This window comes from Carya illinoinensis, chromosome 6, assembly GCF_018687715.1.
Source record: "Carya illinoinensis cultivar Pawnee chromosome 6, C.illinoinensisPawnee_v1, whole genome shotgun sequence".
Classification (NCBI taxonomy): Eukaryota; Viridiplantae; Streptophyta; class Magnoliopsida; order Fagales; family Juglandaceae; genus Carya; species Carya illinoinensis.
Genome location: NC_056757.1, coordinates 36,408,755 through 36,425,594, shown reverse-complemented (window position 1 = coordinate 36,425,594; position 16,840 = coordinate 36,408,755). Strand labels below are relative to the sequence as shown.

General features: G+C 34.8%; 2 protein-coding genes across 4 annotated transcripts; one reads left to right on the top strand and one right to left on the bottom strand.

Annotated features, from left to right (window-relative positions):
- Positions 1-319: 319 nt before the first annotated feature.
- LOC122313342 (phosphatidylinositol 3,4,5-trisphosphate 3-phosphatase and protein-tyrosine-phosphatase PTEN2A-like) lies at positions 320-7,430 on the top strand. 3 transcript variants are annotated; one of them, XM_043128245.1, is made up of 14 exons: positions 320-581; positions 748-1,020; positions 1,414-1,948; positions 2,124-2,225; positions 2,314-2,370; positions 3,181-3,246; positions 3,562-3,738; positions 3,859-3,945; positions 4,256-4,320; positions 4,396-4,472; positions 5,937-5,983; positions 6,131-6,261; positions 6,348-6,417; positions 6,613-7,430. In XM_043128245.1, exons 3-14 carry the CDS (start codon positions 1,502-1,504, stop codon positions 7,129-7,131), a joined length of 1,845 nt encoding a protein of 614 aa, XP_042984179.1. In that variant the 5' UTR covers positions 320-581; positions 748-1,020; positions 1,414-1,501; the 3' UTR covers positions 7,132-7,430. The 3 variants fall into 3 exon arrangements, with proteins under 3 accessions (XP_042984179.1, XP_042984178.1, XP_042984177.1); XM_043128244.1 differs by having other exon boundaries at positions 321-581; positions 752-1,020; positions 1,408-1,948; XM_043128243.1 differs by having other exon boundaries at positions 321-581; positions 1,408-1,948.
- Positions 7,431-13,933: 6,503 nt separating this feature from the next.
- On the bottom strand, positions 13,934-14,331 carry LOC122312829 (luminal-binding protein 5-like). Its single transcript, XM_043127474.1, has 2 exons — positions 14,091-14,331; positions 13,934-13,971 (listed from the first exon to the last, which is right to left on the bottom strand). Exons 1-2 carry the CDS (start codon positions 14,317-14,319, stop codon positions 13,934-13,936), a joined length of 267 nt encoding a protein of 88 aa, XP_042983408.1. The 5' UTR covers positions 14,320-14,331.
- Positions 14,332-16,840: the final 2,509 nt, after the last annotated feature.

The window sequence follows — 16,840 nt, the reverse complement described above, 5'->3', positions numbered from 1 at the left end:
TTAATTTTAGTTTTATTGAAAATGAGGGTTTCATTTGGACTAACTAGAAAAATAAAAAATTCTGCTCCTCATTTTCATATCATATATCATACATAAATTTTAATTTTATTAAATATGTAGTGTATGAATAATGAATAGAATAACTCAATTAGTTTAGTAAAAATAAAATAAAAAATAAAAAATAAAAACTATAATATATGAGAATAATAAGTAGTAAAATTTTAGAAAAATATACTTTTAAAAAAAAAACAATAGCTAATAAAATAGAAAGAAAAATATACTGAAAATCAATAGGTGTTTACCGTCCCTTAAAATAAGAGGTACGAAGAATGTGTGCTTGTATTCTGCCTGGAGCTTCATCGTGGAAACCCTGAATCTTTACCACCGTTCGATTACCAACTAAAAATCTCATGACAATCGCTCCCGAAATCACCGCCTTCCGATTAGTTGACCAACCGGAGCCCGACGCGAGGCTACTCTTCCCATCTCCATCATCTTCATAACCGTCCGATTACTCTCTCTCTCTCTCTCGCGAACCCTAACTAGCTTTCGAAACTCCATACGCTCGCCTTCCAATCTCGGTAAGATGTTTAAACTTCGCCTAATCAAAATTTCATGCCCATGGATCTGGAAAGCTTTGGTTCATTTTTCAAATAATTTATTTCTTATATATATATATATTTTGGCTTAGTTTTAACGATTGAATGCGGTTTTTTATTCCATTACTAATTTATAAATTATTTGTAGCTAGCTGTAGCATAAGGGAGATTGGCTATGTCAGGGAGTTGAATTGAATTGATTGGCAACATTGTATGCGAGTGGATTCTCAAAGCTCTGTCATTCGAAGCGAAATTTGCTTTGATTTTGCTCTGAGAAAGTTTTTTTAACCGGAGCATGGTCCTCGATGCCTGTATTATGTTTTTTTTGGGCACATCTTATCCACTTTGGCCTGGACTCTTTTAACCGTTTCGGCATAGAATTTCGGGAGGTTTTTTGGTCGTCTCAGAAGAATGATTTGAGGTCAGTTTCTTCTCTTAGGTCTACCAATGCGGTGATGTAATTTCAGGGTTGATCCTGATGAATGTTACTATCTTTATTTATTTATTTTTTAGAAGAGGGATGGTACCACTAATTTTATTGACAGCCATCTGTAATGGCGGAGGAATACCTTTCACAAGCAGTGGAAGAGCTTTGGGGGTTACATAAATCCCAAAACTAAAGTCCCTATAAAATCATATATGGGAATGTTGCTATCTTAATAGCTGTTTTTTAATAGGAAACCTGTGATCTACATTGATACAGATATAGGGAAGTTAGGGAACTTTTTTTTTTTTTTTTACAAGTGTTAGGAAACTTGATTTATCAGGATGTTCCTAAATTATCCATTCATTCATTGTTATTCTTCAGTTGCAGCTTTAATTTCAAGATGCTATAGACACCTTTTATGTTGGGACATTGAACATCTATCAACGGTATCTGTCAAGACCTTAGTGGTTGTGGAATGGATTCAGAATCTGCTGATTCATCAACTTCACCTCCTCTTAAAGCTCCTGACCCACCACCCCCAGCTTCTATACAAATTCCAGCTGCTGCTGATTCTGGACTAGATAATTCGCCCCGTGTTGTACCATCTAAATTATCTTCTTCTGCAATATCTGCATGGGCCAAAAGTTTGAAAATTCCTCAGCCATTGGCTACACCACAAGATGACTCTCCAACTGGAAATGCTGGAAAGTCAACTTTTGCACGTTTTACCAGTGGATTAGGATTGCGCTTGTCTCCAAAAGCCTCTTCTTCAGACAATAGTTCTGATGGAACTTCAATGACTGCACAACCTGGTTTTATTGGAACTGTTACAAAAGGATTAGTAGATTCTTCTAAGAATGCAGTAAAGGCTGTACAGGTGAAGGCTCGGCATGTTGTCTCTCAAAATAAACGAAGATACCAGGTGGGTTGCTATTGTTATTTGACTTTTATCCTTGGTTTTTACCCATATTTGTGATTTATTTGGGGATGAATCCTAAATGTGTATTATTGTGGTTTTGGCTACATTTTTCTATTCATTTCTCTGTAATGTATTTGTCTAATGTGATTATAACCTTGACTGGTGTACCTTGCTTCAGGAAGGAGGATTTGATCTGGATATGACTTATATCACCGAGAATATAATTGCAATGGGGTTCCCTGCTGGTGATATGAGCTCTGGATTTTTCGGTTATTTTGAGGTAAACAATTCATCTGAACTGCACAGCTGAGTCTCCTTGTCCTGTTCAATTATACACGAGTTTTCAAACTATCTTGATATGTGATCAGGGGTTCTACCGAAACCACATGGAAGAAGTTATCAAATTCTTTGAAACTCATCACAAGGTAACTACAACTACATTTTATTGATTATTGACATTTTAATTACATCTCTGCACGTATCAAAAAAAAGAAGGCTTCCTTGTAGAATAAAGATAAATAATACTCTTGAATGCTTCATTGTTAGTGTAGATTTTATTCCCAATATTTGTTGTATCATTACCATATAGTTTGATTCTTGTAAATTATATAGCAACTGTTTTCCTGACTATGAGATTGTCATAGGTATAGTTATTCAAATTTGCATATTGGAAGTGCTTGGCTTTCATTTCATTTTACTTGGATTCAGCTAGGTCATGGTTCTTTTTTAATAATTATAGCTAATTGTGGTGGAATATCCACCACCAATGTTCATAAGAAATGGAAAAAGAAAGTTCTTCATCTATTCTGTCAAGATTAGTGTGCACTGGATATGGATTTTTTTTAAAATAAATATGTAAATTGAATTTTTTTACATGGATCAAAAAAATCTTTTACTTATAAAAAAAAAAAAAAAAGTAAATTGAATTTGTTTTGACCTTCTTTGGTTTAATTGTAAACACTTTGTAAGCCTACTTTTCATCTTGTTAGTCTGTCCATTGGATACAGTATGCAGGTTCTGGCCTTTTCTTTGGTTTAATTGTAAACACTTTGTAAGCCTACTTTTCATCTTGTTAGTCTGTCCATTGGATACAGTATGCAGGTTCTGGCCTTATGTGTTATCATTGTTGTTGCAATTGTATAATATAAACTAAATGCTATTTTTGTACTCTGAAATTTTTTCATTGTCTTATTGCTATGTGTTGGAATAAATTGTATTACTTGTTCCATGTGCAGGACAAGTACAAAGTGTACAATCTTTGTTCCGAGAGGCTGTATGATGCGTCCTTATTTGAAGGAAAGGTGTGTCATAATTTGTAACTTAATTTACTAGGTGGAAAATATAGGGTTACATTCCTTGTACATCATAGACCTTAATGTATCGGGCCATTCGCATGTTTGCCTTGTCTCTGATTGAGCTTCACAAGGTATTGCACATAGCTCTCAACTGACAGCTAGTGAAGAAAGCATATTTTACATTTGTTGTGACAAAAATATGAGTCCCCACTAGGTGGTCCTACATGGTAAAACAAGCTACAATGGTTGACACAAAGGCATTTGAAAAAAGTTGACTGCTACTTATATCTTTATATATCAAGTTCTTAAATGTATCTACAGGTGGCTTGTTTCCCGTTCAATGACCATAATTGCCCCCCAATTCAACTGATAATATCATTTTGCCAAAGTGCTTACTCATGGTTGAAGGAGGATATCGAGAATGTTGTGGTTGTGCATTGCAAGGCTGGAATGGCAAGAACAGGGTTGATGATTTCCAGTCTTCTTCTATTCTTGAAGGCAAGGATTCATTGTGTTTCTGAATTATGTGACGATGATCACAGTGGAAGTTTTAATCATTTTTTCTTTTTTTTTTAAATTCATGGCTTGTTTCAACATGGGCTTTTAATCTCTTTGCAGTTCTTCCCAACTGCTGAGGAGTCAATTGAGTACTACAATCAGAAAAGATGTTTCGATGGAAAAGGGCTTGTTCTACCAAGTCAGATTGTTAGTGTTTCATTTCTCTCTGATATTTTTTTGATCTCATATCTTATCTATTGCTGAGCTTCTTTACATTTTACATAGTTGATAGGAGAGATTGTTAGAGGAGCTAAAAGTTTTATTTTTCAGAACTCTTTGTACTTGGGCTATTGCTGTGGATTTTAATGGCATGGCCCTTCATGATTTTCTTGTCTCTAATGTGCCTACCTAGTTAGAGCATCTGAGTTGTGTAACCGGCTTTTGCCATTTTTTGATCAATATAATTTATTTATTCATCAAAAAAGGTATAATTTTTTTTTTCCTTTTAATTCTTCAGAGGTATGTCAAGTATTTTGAGCGTATTTTAACATACTTCAATGGTGAAACTCCTCCTGGGCGTAGGTATACTTCTGACTTTGTATTTGTTTGTAGCATCTTCAGGTTTTTACAAGGGCATTGACATCACATCTGGTGCAGGTGCATGCTTAGGGGATTTCGAATTCACAGATGTCCCTATTGGATCAGGCCCTCCATTACTGTTTCTGATCATAATGGTTTGTTGTGGCATACCTGTTCTGTTTGAAAGTTTTCCTCCCTTTCCTCCACTCTTCTATGATATTTATATTCTATTGACGTTTATTTGCCATACATCCCTTTGGTTTTTTCCCCTGATATTCATCAGTGCTTGTGCAGATACATGCATATTTACATACTTAACTATACACATATTGGTTCTATACTTTTTAAAATTTTTTTAATATTCTTCTTTTGACATACTCTGGGGCATTGTTTTAATTGTTGTTGTACAACCTAAGTTTTTGGGTGTCTAGAAGAATTTTACCAAGTTGATTCAAGGCCATATTCCGTAACCTTACAGCCCAGACAAATTGAGCAAGAACTCATTGGCATGTCCTGGCACTGATAGCTCATTGATGCAGATGGGTGTCGCATTTTTTACACTTTTGCCAATGAGAACCATAGTTGCTGGTGTTCTCTTTGTTTGGGTTTATAGGTATGGACATTGATGTTCTGCATGAAACGTGTGGTGATATTTGTGAGACTGCACTTTCCTGTCCTATGTGTTGCATCTGGGGAGAGGTCAGAAAAATGCTTAGAAAAATGTATGGTTTGGTAGTAAGATGAGAATTTTAAGTTTTAAGATGAATATTATTATTGTTTTGGGATTTGAAAAAGTTAAGAAAAAGTTGAATTATTTATTATATTTTGTATGGGGATTTGGAAAAGTTGTAATGATGAGATGAGAATTTTGAGTTTAAGATAAAAATTTTGAAGGGCCAAACCATACAGCTTTTGTTTTATAGACCAATATATGCTGAAATGGATGCAAGTAATTGTTGCTCTTTCTCTTCTTGATTTCTTAGAGCTGTTCGAATCTAGGAGGTAGCTGTTTTCTTCTCTTACTTCGTTCTTTCTTCATTATCCAGATTTTTTTCTCTTGTATACCACCCTGTCCTGGGGCCGAACCTCCCATTTTACGACCTTTATCAATTTTGTTCCTTTCTTTAAAAATCTTATAAAAAAAAAGTATTTTACTTGCCATGCTTCTGCTTGAAAGGAACCAACATCTGAAGATCACCATAGACTATTGAATTCTAATTTCCAAAAAGAGTTCTATGCAATCTCATAATATAGTGTGGGAATTTGTACTGCTGGTTCTTGAATCCCCACGTTTTTTTTTTTTTGGGAGGGGGGGGGGGGGGGGGGGGGGGGGTTGTTCCTTACTCTTGAATCTTCTGATTTTGCATGCTGATAACAACTTGACTTGTTACGGATTCTTCTTAATCATGCATTGGTATGCTTAATGGACTCGGTTGATAGGTTAAAGGGACAATTGCTGTAATTCTTCTTAGTCATGAATTGGTATCTCTGAAGCACTGCATGGCATCAAAATTTGTTTTTAAATAAAATGTCATTATGCTTGCTCACTGATTTTGCTTTATTTTTTTCCCTAATGCTTACTGTATTAATTTGCTTTGATATGCTTTTTCAATGCATAGGTGTTCTCTTTTCCACAAGAAGTCATCCACGAACCAAGGATCATTCGGTAGGACTTGATGATATTTTTTTGACCGTTTGCTAGCATCTAGTTAGGAATCTGAAGAAAAGGTCTTGATGATATTCCATTTTTACGTTTGGGATTTGGAGTGTTATACTAATTTAAGATTACATGCCCCTTTTCTATTTCCTGCAGCCAGAAGATTTTTGGTTTAGTGCACCCAAGAAGGGGGTAATGGTCTTCACTTTGCCAGGGGAGTCTGGCCTTACAGAGTTGGCTGGGGACTTCAAAGTCCATTTTCACGACCGCCAAGGAGATTTCTACTTGTCTGTAATCCGGCTTCTTCCTAACGAATCACTTTGTTTTACACTTTTCATGTGAAACTGAAATTTGTTTATTTTTTGGTTTTCAGTTGGTTAAACACAACAATGATAGAAAATAGAAAAGTTTTAAACACAAACGATCTCGACGGGTTTGACAAGGTAAAAATAAACATTTATCATGTGGTGATCTGCACATACAGCACTTAGATCCTAGCACTTACATGCTTTTCCCCACAAGATGTAGTTATATTAATTCTGAAAGAGTTGGTTCCCTTCGTTAGTATTACTGCATTATTAGCTTTCTTGGTGATCAGCATGTTACGCCATTTAATATTTCATTTGTACTTTCTGTAGAGGAAACTTCCTTCCCCCGGATTTCAGGTTGAGGTTGTGCTTGTAGATTATGATGGCACTGTCCCTACAACACCCAACACTGAAATTATTGCTAAGAAAACGGATGGAAGCTCGGGCACTACTACTGCATCAGTTGATGAGGGTGCACCCAGACCAAACCAAAAGAAAGATAAAGATGAAGTCTTTTCAGATGGTGAGGTGGAGGAAACTGGTTCCTCGAAGAGCAGGCAAGCGGAAGCTGCTTCTGCAAGAGGAACTGTCACCAATACCATCTCCAGTTCTGAGACGGAGACAAATTCAGATCAAATTGCAAGTGTGAGTCATGCAACCGAACATATATCTCTGGGGAACACTGCTGGCTCCACACAGATGCATGTTGATGGGCAGAGAAAAAGTGATTCCGTCGCTGGAGCTGCCTCAGTCCTTGAGGTGCCCAACACAGAAAGTGAATTCAAGGCAATGGCAGCTGATGCTTCTGTTTTCACATTTGGAGATGACGAGGACTACGAAAGTGAGTAAACCACAGGTATACATTGTTGCCTCCGACACAAATGATCTGTACATAAAAATGGCTTGTACATGCACCAATTGCTTATTGCGAGGTCGTGTTCAATCCCTTAGTTTCCTTGGTAATGTGACACGTCTGGTTCTCGTGTTTTGTGTTGTCATGTAAAAAATTGGCTAGACGTGAGAAGCGTTTTTATATCAGGGGACTCAAAATAGTGAATTTGTTTTATTACTTTCCTATGAACAACAAAAACTGTAACATGTTAATAACACAGCAAAATTATATGTGCATGTGGTGTATATTTGTTTTATCCTGTTGTGTTTTTTTTATTTAATTATTAAGTTTTCTGACATACAGAGGAAGCCAATCGGACACAACGCTTTACCAATTTAAGTTCTCTCTTTTTCTTTACCTCCACTTATTGCTATATGTGCAATCATTTTTACGTATTTTTTATGCACTTTATTGATGTAATTAGTTAAAGTAATGATGCAGTTAATCACATGAATAAAATATGCAAGAAACACATAAAATTTTAGTTTTCTTAAAAACCTAACTATTCATATTGGCTTGGGCCACGCCTGGAAGAGTAAGGTTCGGTTTGGTCATTGGGATTTTTCATCTCAAACGTAGAATTCTCATCTCATCATTACAACTTTCTCAAATTTCTATATAAAATATAATAAACAATTTAACTTTTTCTTAATTTTTTTTAAATCTTAAAATAATAATAATATTAAAATATAATATTTTAATATTTAATCTTAAAATTTAAAATTCTCATAAGAAATCTCTAGTAGCGAAACAAAATCTAATGGACCTCCTTTTTATTTTTGAATGTGGAAAGTCCATCAATTATTGCTGGGCCAAAGCTGGTTCCTGGCCGTGTATATATGGAGGGCCCGGAATGACTAGAGTTATAATGATCGTGAACGGACGTTAGAGAAGCTTAAAATTCTATTTTTTAATGCTCTTTTCCTTGAGACAACCTCTACAACTTTTACAAAAATTCTTCTTAATCCGTATCCCAAAATACATAGGTACAAATTATTTAAATAAAAAATAAAAAAAATACCTATATTCAGATTTGAGTTAAAATCTCAAGAATTAACCCAAAATTTAAAAAATTGGCTTATTTTCCTGTTTGGATCTCACGATAGAGAACGACATATCATATATCATATACAAATCTAAAAAATTAATTTATTACATATATATATATTAACATAAACATGGATCTAACAAATTAAAGGGCACCGTACCATTAATTAATTACTGTAGATCACATGGAATCCGTGAGCAAGTAATTTTAGACATGGATAACAAATGAAAGCATACGTATATAGGGCTAAGACTTCAATTGGGTGCATGCATGGCTCGGGTGGGAGAGGGAGAGCGAGAGAGAGAGGACGTGGCCACACTTGTTGGGCATACTTGATTGCATTAGAACTATTTGCCTGGATAAGTACATTTGTTTCTCCTTCAGTACTATTGAGAAACATTTATTTTCTTCTCGTATGCAATGCCCAGCTTTAAGATCATGGAGTATGTATGGTCAGTCCCATGAATTAATTGCAAACCAGTACAAAAGCATTATTGTCTTATTGACAGGTCAACGTACCTAGGAAATTAAGGAAAGTTCATGAAAATTTTAAGTACGTTAAAGAGAGAAAATACATGGTATATTATATAATATATATATATATGTGTGTATACTATATAATATGTATATATATATATGTTTGTGCAATCTTCTAAGTTTTGGGTCCAAAGCGTTAAAGCAATTAATGTACATTATGTACTTTCTTTTCCAGCCGAACTTCAAAAAAGAATAGACGGAAAATATGGAATAAAATATTGGAAAGCAAAACCCGAATTACCAGCTTTTAAGCTTCATCTGATTACACAGATGGGACTAGATGATCTATAAATTACCAGCTTCTAAGCTTCATCTGATTACATAGATGGGATTAGATTATCTATGTAATTATATAAGATAAAATTTTTAAGTTGAATAAAATATTATTAAGATATAATTTTTTAATATAATTTTTTATTTTAAACTTTGAAAAAATTGAATTATTTATTATATTTTGTATATAAATTTTTAAAAAATCATAATAATTATATGAGATGAGACAATCTCTCAAACCAAATGAGGTATTAGTTACATCGAACCCTCCAGTAACGTATCAACTAGTCTAAACTTGTTTTCCAATTATGTTTATGAGACTTGCTAAAGACACAAAATGATTTCACAAAAGGATCTTACACACTGATGTAGCACATTGTCAGTGTGTCACGCTTCCCTTCTCTCCTCGTTGGCATTGTTTACTCCTGACATAGTTCCTGACCTCCACAGCCAATGGACGACGACCTTTGACCATGCAAGTAATGCACCAACATGCATGGCAAGCTCACAGCACTGTTGTGAGCTCTGTGTCCCCTCCAGCCACTACAAGAAAATGGATCTTTTGCAGCGATTTTTATTTTGTTGGAAATAAAATCGTTGCAATAGATTATCAAAAGCAGCGATTTTAATACGTTGCACACTTTTTAAACAGTAATTTTCCATTAGTTGTATTTGCAGCGATTTTTATGTTATTGTAACGAAAAAAATCGTTGCAAAAAAGAATTCCTGTTCATTACCGAAATTTACAGCGACTTTTTATGTTATTAAGACGATTTTAATTGTTGCTTTTAACATTTTTGTTTTGCAGCATGTGATTTTCGCTAGGATTGAAGTGCCGCGCCAAACACCCAATTTCACTTTGGAAATTTCCCCCCAACCTTTTTTTCCCCGTGTCTGCCCACTTCGACCGAGACTGGAGCTCATCTGCACTCGACCCATTCCCGCAACAAACTCCAGTTTCCATTCTCAATCCTTGCTTTCGAAAACCCTTCCCAGCGTGCAACGACGGCTTCAGCTTCTCGCCTGGGTTACCGATTCTCCCATTCCCATTTCCATGCGATTACCTTCTCTAGAGCCGTTTCTGGTTCACCAATTGGGAAGAAGATTTTAATCTCCCAATCGTAAACCCTAGTGTGCGCACAGCCTTCTCTCAACTTGAATATTGTCTCCGTTTGGGAAGCTAGGTCTTATGTCTCCACCTTCGGTTACCCTAGATGATTCTGTGCCTCCATTTCTAATCTGAAGATATCAATCATCTGTTTTCAAAGATGATCAATCGAGGCTAAAGGTATCTCCCATTTCTTGTAGGTTTCATTACAAAAGGTGTTGTTTTTAGATGTACACAAATTTTTATGTATTCCTCTGTGAAACTGATTTGCATGTGCCTCTGTTTGCATTATACTGGTTGTGTATTTGCCTCTTATGTTTGGATTGCTCAATCAGTTGTGGGTATTAGATAATTTGATTATTCACCAATTATGACTTGAGGACTCTAATTAGGACAATCTCTCATTGACTGGGCTTCAGAGCAAGACTTCATTCTAGAAACACTCTCAATTGTCTTCCTTTCAAGTGCTCTTACGAATTCATCAAGTTAATTAACAATTACAATCTTAACCAAGTCCTAATAACATACTTTTAGGAGGAAATTAAATTAAAATCCATATTGATGTCATGTGATTTTCGAAGATGATAATTAATGACATGTAGAAAGGCTTTCTAGTTTCTAGAGAAAAAAACTATTTCTGAGGTACACAGTCCTGTAAGTAGGGGAAAGATTTTTCATTTTAGTAGCAAATTGGAAAATAAAATGGTTGAAACTTACAAGGTAAATTAAAAAAAAAAATAGAATGTATTTTAAGTAATTATGGGCATTGTTGAGCTTCTCAAACCACAACCTAAATGGTCAAGCCATTATGCATCGATTTTCCATCTGTCAAACCTACTTATTGCTAGAATAAAGGTGTTGGTATTAACTAAAGGATGAATACTACTAGTGTCTTTTTCCATCACATCGGTATGGGATGAAAAAAAATACGAGTAGTTATTCCGTTTACGGTGAAATGTCAAGAAAGTTACTGCTTTGGTTGTTGTCTCGATCCGCCATGAAACCTATGGCTTTTAATGGGTACGTTAAAAGCCATCCCAACTGTGATTTATTATCTCGCCAACCCAGCATTTACTATAGGTCACGAAATGTCCATTTTCACTCTGCAGTATATGAGCATGCATTAAATCTTTTATGTTGGTCTGCTGTCTGCTGTCTGCATCCAAACTCCACATGAGTTATGAAATTCAGGGTTATCCAATATTGGCCCAAATTATCAGCCTGCAGAATGATAATATAAACTATATATGTAGAAATGTTCTCTTTATCATGTTATATGGTTGGGTACTCATGTATGGTGTGTGTGTGTGTATATAATTAACCATCCAAGCACCTTTTTACTACAAAGATACGTGGTTAGAGTCGGCATGCACCTTACATGCTTATCATGTTGCGCGCGGAGAGACCTTCCATAAATCTGGCATACATCTAATGCAAGGATTGATGTGTGTATATATATATATATACATACTATTTAACTTATTTATGTAATTAACTTATTTAAAATATAGAAGGGCCAAGAAAATAAATGCTGAAATTAATAAATTGTAGAAACCCCCAACCTCGTGTAGTGTTGATCAAACTGCCATAATCTAACTATAGAAGATAGGAGCATCTTGATTGTGGTCTGGGTGTTAGGCTGCTCTAAATACTTATAAATAATTATTAGCTGAAGAGTTTGAGTAATGTTTTAAACTAGAATAACATGTATCCTTCTGCCCCCACTATGGGCATCTCTTTCAATCAATATAGGAAGATGAAGTGCATGATATTATATGCACTTTTACCATATAGGCCTGATTATGGCTTTCCTAATTGATTGCACCAAAAACTGTTCAGGTTAGAGTGTAATAGTCAAAATTATTGCGATGCCTCATAAAGCCTAGAACCTTTGATTATCACACCTCAAATATGGCAAAACTTAGCCCACTTATTGTTGCAAAGACAGCGCACATAGTTTAAGTTTATCAATGCACGTTTTTGCTATGGCCTAACCTCTTTTCATATTGACATTCAGTGTGCTATAGATTTATTCTGAATATATATGATTACAACTTCTCTGTGGGATAAACTAATTCTTGTATAAACTCATTATCTGTTTAATCATTTTAATTATAGGGTAGCTGGGGTGAACATCTATCATTTCTAATCTCTTCAAAAAGCAAGCAAACTTTTATGATTTGTCATTTGTGAGGGGGTAACTTTTGCAAATTCTGGTTTATTAACAGCTTTTAAGTTGTCCAAATTATGCCTTTTGATCTAAATTGAAGAGTCTAAATTGAAGACCTCCTCAATTTAGAGCAAAAAGCATGCACTTGATCTGTTAGAGCTTAATTTCTTGAGTGAGAATATATTTTGGTTTGTTTCTAAGTACCTAATCAGTAAATGTAATTATTAATACTCCATTAAAGTTACAGGAGTTGGCATGCATCTTGTGCATACTTAAAACCGAGCTAGTTGACTTAATATGTTATTTGTTTTCCTATCCCTTGGTGAAGTTTGGTTGTATGCTCTGTGTTGTAATTCAAAGTTTGATTTGTAAGAGGTTTTTTCCGATGGTTTCTTGTTTGGTTTCTGTTAAGTAAACTCTGTGTGTATATCAACATTACCAATTTTCTGTGTGTTTGCATAGATCATATAAATATGGCTTTACTCAGATTGTCCTGACTCCCATATCTCCCAAAACAATCTTTCCATCAATTAACTCTTCCATGAGCCCCTGTCTTCCGATCAACTACCTAAAGGCAATGGGATTAATTGCTGCTATTTATTGATGCTATGTTCTAGTTGTTCTGCTTTTGTGGTAAACACAACTTAAAAGAGGAATAAATGGGGATTTTACATGATCGTTTTGCTCACATTGAAGAGAGACTGTTTTGAAAACAAATATATGGTTGTGTTATTATTTGCTGTTATTTATTGATGATATGTTCTAGTTGCAATTTGTAAACTGCATGCTAGGATTTTCTGGGTCACTTAAATTTGCTAGCCACTCTAGCTGAATCCAAGCTTTGTGGGGTTCTTATGTTACAAACATTAGAGATTTTAAGCCTAACCATCATCTATGCACTCTAAAGACAGCAACAGCTCCTGGTTTTTGTGTTTCAAACTTTTCTTTCTAGAGTAATTCCTGAGTAACACTTATGTTTAAAGAGAAGCTTAAACTATTTTCTTACAGTCATTTGTGTGTGGCCATTTGGATGTCAGCTAACATTTGTTATGTCCACTTTAGCTGAATCCAATATGCTATTTGGGGTTCTAAGCATCGGAGATGTAATATGCTACCATGGTACCATGGCTTTGTATGTTGCAGCTAACATGAATGTCAGCCCATTTTGTGAATTGCTCTATCACCCTTACCGTCGCATCAACAGTCAAGTAAGAAGGGAAGGTAATAGAGTTCTGAAAGACACTAATTACTGGTTGAGCAAACCCTATTGATAAACATTTTACAAAGGCAGAAAGCAAACATTGGAGCTGGAGGAATTCTGCTCTATTTAGATCAAATTTCCCGAGATTCCTGCAATCCTTTGTAAGACTCCTTTCACCTTCAAAGACCTGGTATCATAATAGGAGCATCCAACTTTTAGATTAACAGTTCAAGAAAGCTAACACACAACTAGGAAAAAATTTGTCCATGCTGGAAGAAAAATAAACAACATGCCGGTCCCATACTTGAATGGACACGGTAGTCTGCTGATCTTGGTAAGTGGTGAAAACCTGCGATTTCTTTGTTGGGATAACAGTGTCTCTTGGGATCAACTTGGTCATCACTCCACCAACAATTTCAATTCTAAGGATTAGTGGAGCCACGTAACAAGAGAAGGATATCTGCATCAAGAATCCCATAAGGCACATTGTCAGTGCTGCCCATATAGTTCAGCTACATTATGGTAGCACCATCTCATGGATAACATAATTGCAAACATATAATATGAAAAGAAAAGTACCTTTAGTTTCTTCACCACCCTCTCCACTCAATATGCTTCCTTGTACAGAAGCACCATAAGCAACTGCCTCATCTGGGTTCACAGCTTTGTTCGGTTCCTTTCCATCAAAATAGTCCTTAAGAAGCTGTTGAACCTTTGGAATCCTAGTGCTTCCACCAACAAGCACAATTTCATCAATTTGGTTGTTCTCCAAACCGGCATCTTCCATAGCCTTCTTAAGACGTCCCATGGTCTTTCTAAACAAATCATTAATTCAGCTCCTCAAATCTAGCTCGGGTTAGTGGTTAAGAGAAGTCAACACCATCAAAAAGTGATTCAATCTTGACACGGACTTGGTGTTGGCTGCTAAGAGCTCTCTTGGCGCGCTCACTTTCCCTCCTCAGCTTCCCAAGAGCTCTGTTATCCTTGCTGATGTCCTTGCCATACATATATATATATATATATATATATATATCAATTTGATGAAATAGTCCATAATTCTATGATCAAAATCCTCACCTGCAAGGAAATTGGTGATTTTTGTATTCATATATATATATATAATTTATGTGATTAAATCAGGACTAGGATTGTATGCCAATCGAATATTTAATGTATGGCTTATATACTACATTAAATCTGGTTGTTGATGTTGCCTTTTGTTTTTCTGAACCATTGGAAATGTGTGGCTTCAACAGGTGTGTGGATGTGATATTTCCTTTGTTGTTTAGAATGACTATTCTTGTGGTAACTCTCGGTTAGCTTCAAATCAGCAGAAGTATAGACTTCAATTTCTTTGGTCCAATACCACTAAATGATTTTCAGATGGGTTTCAGATGTGTTTATTTGAAACCCATATTTCTCCATTAGTGTTCATGATTTTCTAAGTCTCTCCCTTGGTGTGTTCCATCCAAGTAACAGAAAATACTAAGACACACACACAAGAATATATATATATATATGTAATAAAATAATAATAATAATAATAATAATAATAATAATAATAGTAATAATAAGATTAATTTTAAGGAAGAATGTGTATTGAAACAATTACAGACTTGGTTATGGAGTTATTAAACGGTCATGATGACTTTTAGGAGTTTGAAAAGGTGGCTAGGGATGTAATGGACATGAAAAGGTGGTTGGGGATGTAAAAGTACTGAGCTTGACTTACAATATTTACAAATTATATATTTTTGAATTACTTTTAGTTAATTTTCATTGGCACGAAACGGAACTATTTGTAGTTGTTTTTATTGATCGATCGGATCTAGAATTCTCATAGATATTATTAAATCTAAATTGTGGATGTCTGAAGTTCTATTTGGTGATGATGAAAGTTAACTAGAAACTTCAATAAATTAATTGGAAGATGCAGAGACAGAGATCGAGGAACTGGACTATAAATTCTTCCTCTTGATAGTGATCAAATTCTTCCTTTTGGTTATAGATTATAGTAGTGTGGATGATTTGTTGCTAGCATTATGCCGTAAGTCTTTATTAAAGCAACATGCAACCTTGACTTGTTATGCTTAATGCAAAGCTCTTGCATCTTGTCTTTAAAACATATACCATTTGCCTAATGCTTTGGAGAAAGATATGTATCTCCAACTTCCAGGCTAGTCTTACATGATAATAGTTTAATTTTTCTGTACTTTTATGGGTTTTATTTATACACTTAATATACATTAAGTGTATATTTTCTGTTTTAAACACACACAGGAAAAAGCAACAACCAGTTTTGAAAAATGTGAATTATGTAACTAATATTTTGTTGGAGACTTAGACTTTTAGATGAAATTAGCAATTCTTTTCATATTTCTGAATAATCATAAGAGCTTTTTAAAGGATTTGAGGATAACAAAGGATGGTGTGTAACTAGTATTTAAGTAATTACTAGCAGAAACGATTTTCCTGGGTGAAGCTGCCTGATTATGATGTGGTTAGTATTGCCATACAGCCATCTTAGGACTTATATAACATACTTTCTGTGGTTGCTCTTAGAATTAATTTAATTTCATTAGCATGTTGATCATTAGCACCTATTGTGCAGGTAGACTGGTGCCACAAACTTATCTCTTATCTGTGGGCCACATATCATCAGTAGCATTATAAGCCTGCAAAGATCTAGCCAATTGGGACTTGTTTAATGTTAATGGGTACATAGTTATATATATGCAATTATATAGTTAAGGTTTGTTGTTTTTAAGCCTGCCATTGCACTAGAATATATCAGAGTGTATGAAGTTTTGGATCAAGTTTAGATAAAAATTGTAGGCAAAACAAGATTGCAGCTCTCCTTACAGTTTATCCTCTCTTTCTCACGTTCTTCTTGTGGGTCTTTATGATAATTTGCTTAGCCAGTGGATGGGAACAAGAATTCTGGATTTAGGGGGGCTGAATGTGGGTGATGATTACTGCTGAGCTGGTTTGTATATGTTTGTATGCATATGTATTTATGGCAAATCAAAATCTCACAGAGAATTTAATAGTAATGCTCAAATTTATCAAGAATAGTCTACAATTATGAAATATCATAAATAAAAAGTTGACCTTCATAGACTGTAAATTTGTGTAAATCAATTCTCAAAGTTGTATATGTTTGTATGCATATGTATTTATGCATTTTGTTGTTAATAGTTAAAAATATATACTATCACTGTAATTTCTTTGAGTATTCATTCAGTTGTGTGTATGACAGAAGATTATTTATCAAACTTGACAAATAAGTTAGAACTCTACAGACTCATACCAGATTATTCATATATACT

Excerpts from the sequence above, each read along its gene's own strand:
- LOC122313342 (XM_043128245.1), top strand. The coding sequence starts at position 1,502 with ATGGATTCAGAATCTGCTGATTCATCAACTTCACCTCCTCTTAAAGCT. Across the intron at positions 2,226-2,313 it reads GATTTTTCGGTTATTTTGAG|GGGTTCTACCGAAACCACAT; the intron begins GTAAACAATTCA and ends ATATGTGATCAG. Across the intron at positions 3,946-4,255 it reads TTGTTCTACCAAGTCAGATT|AGGTATGTCAAGTATTTTGA; the intron begins GTTAGTGTTTCA and ends TTAATTCTTCAG.
- LOC122312829 (XM_043127474.1), bottom strand. The coding sequence starts at position 14,319 with ATGGGACGTCTTAAGAAGGCTATGGAAGATGCCGGTTTGGAGAACAAC. Across the intron at positions 13,972-14,090 it reads GGGTGGTGAAGAAACTAAAG|ATATCCTTCTCTTGTTACGT; the intron begins GTACTTTTCTTT and ends TTCTTGATGCAG.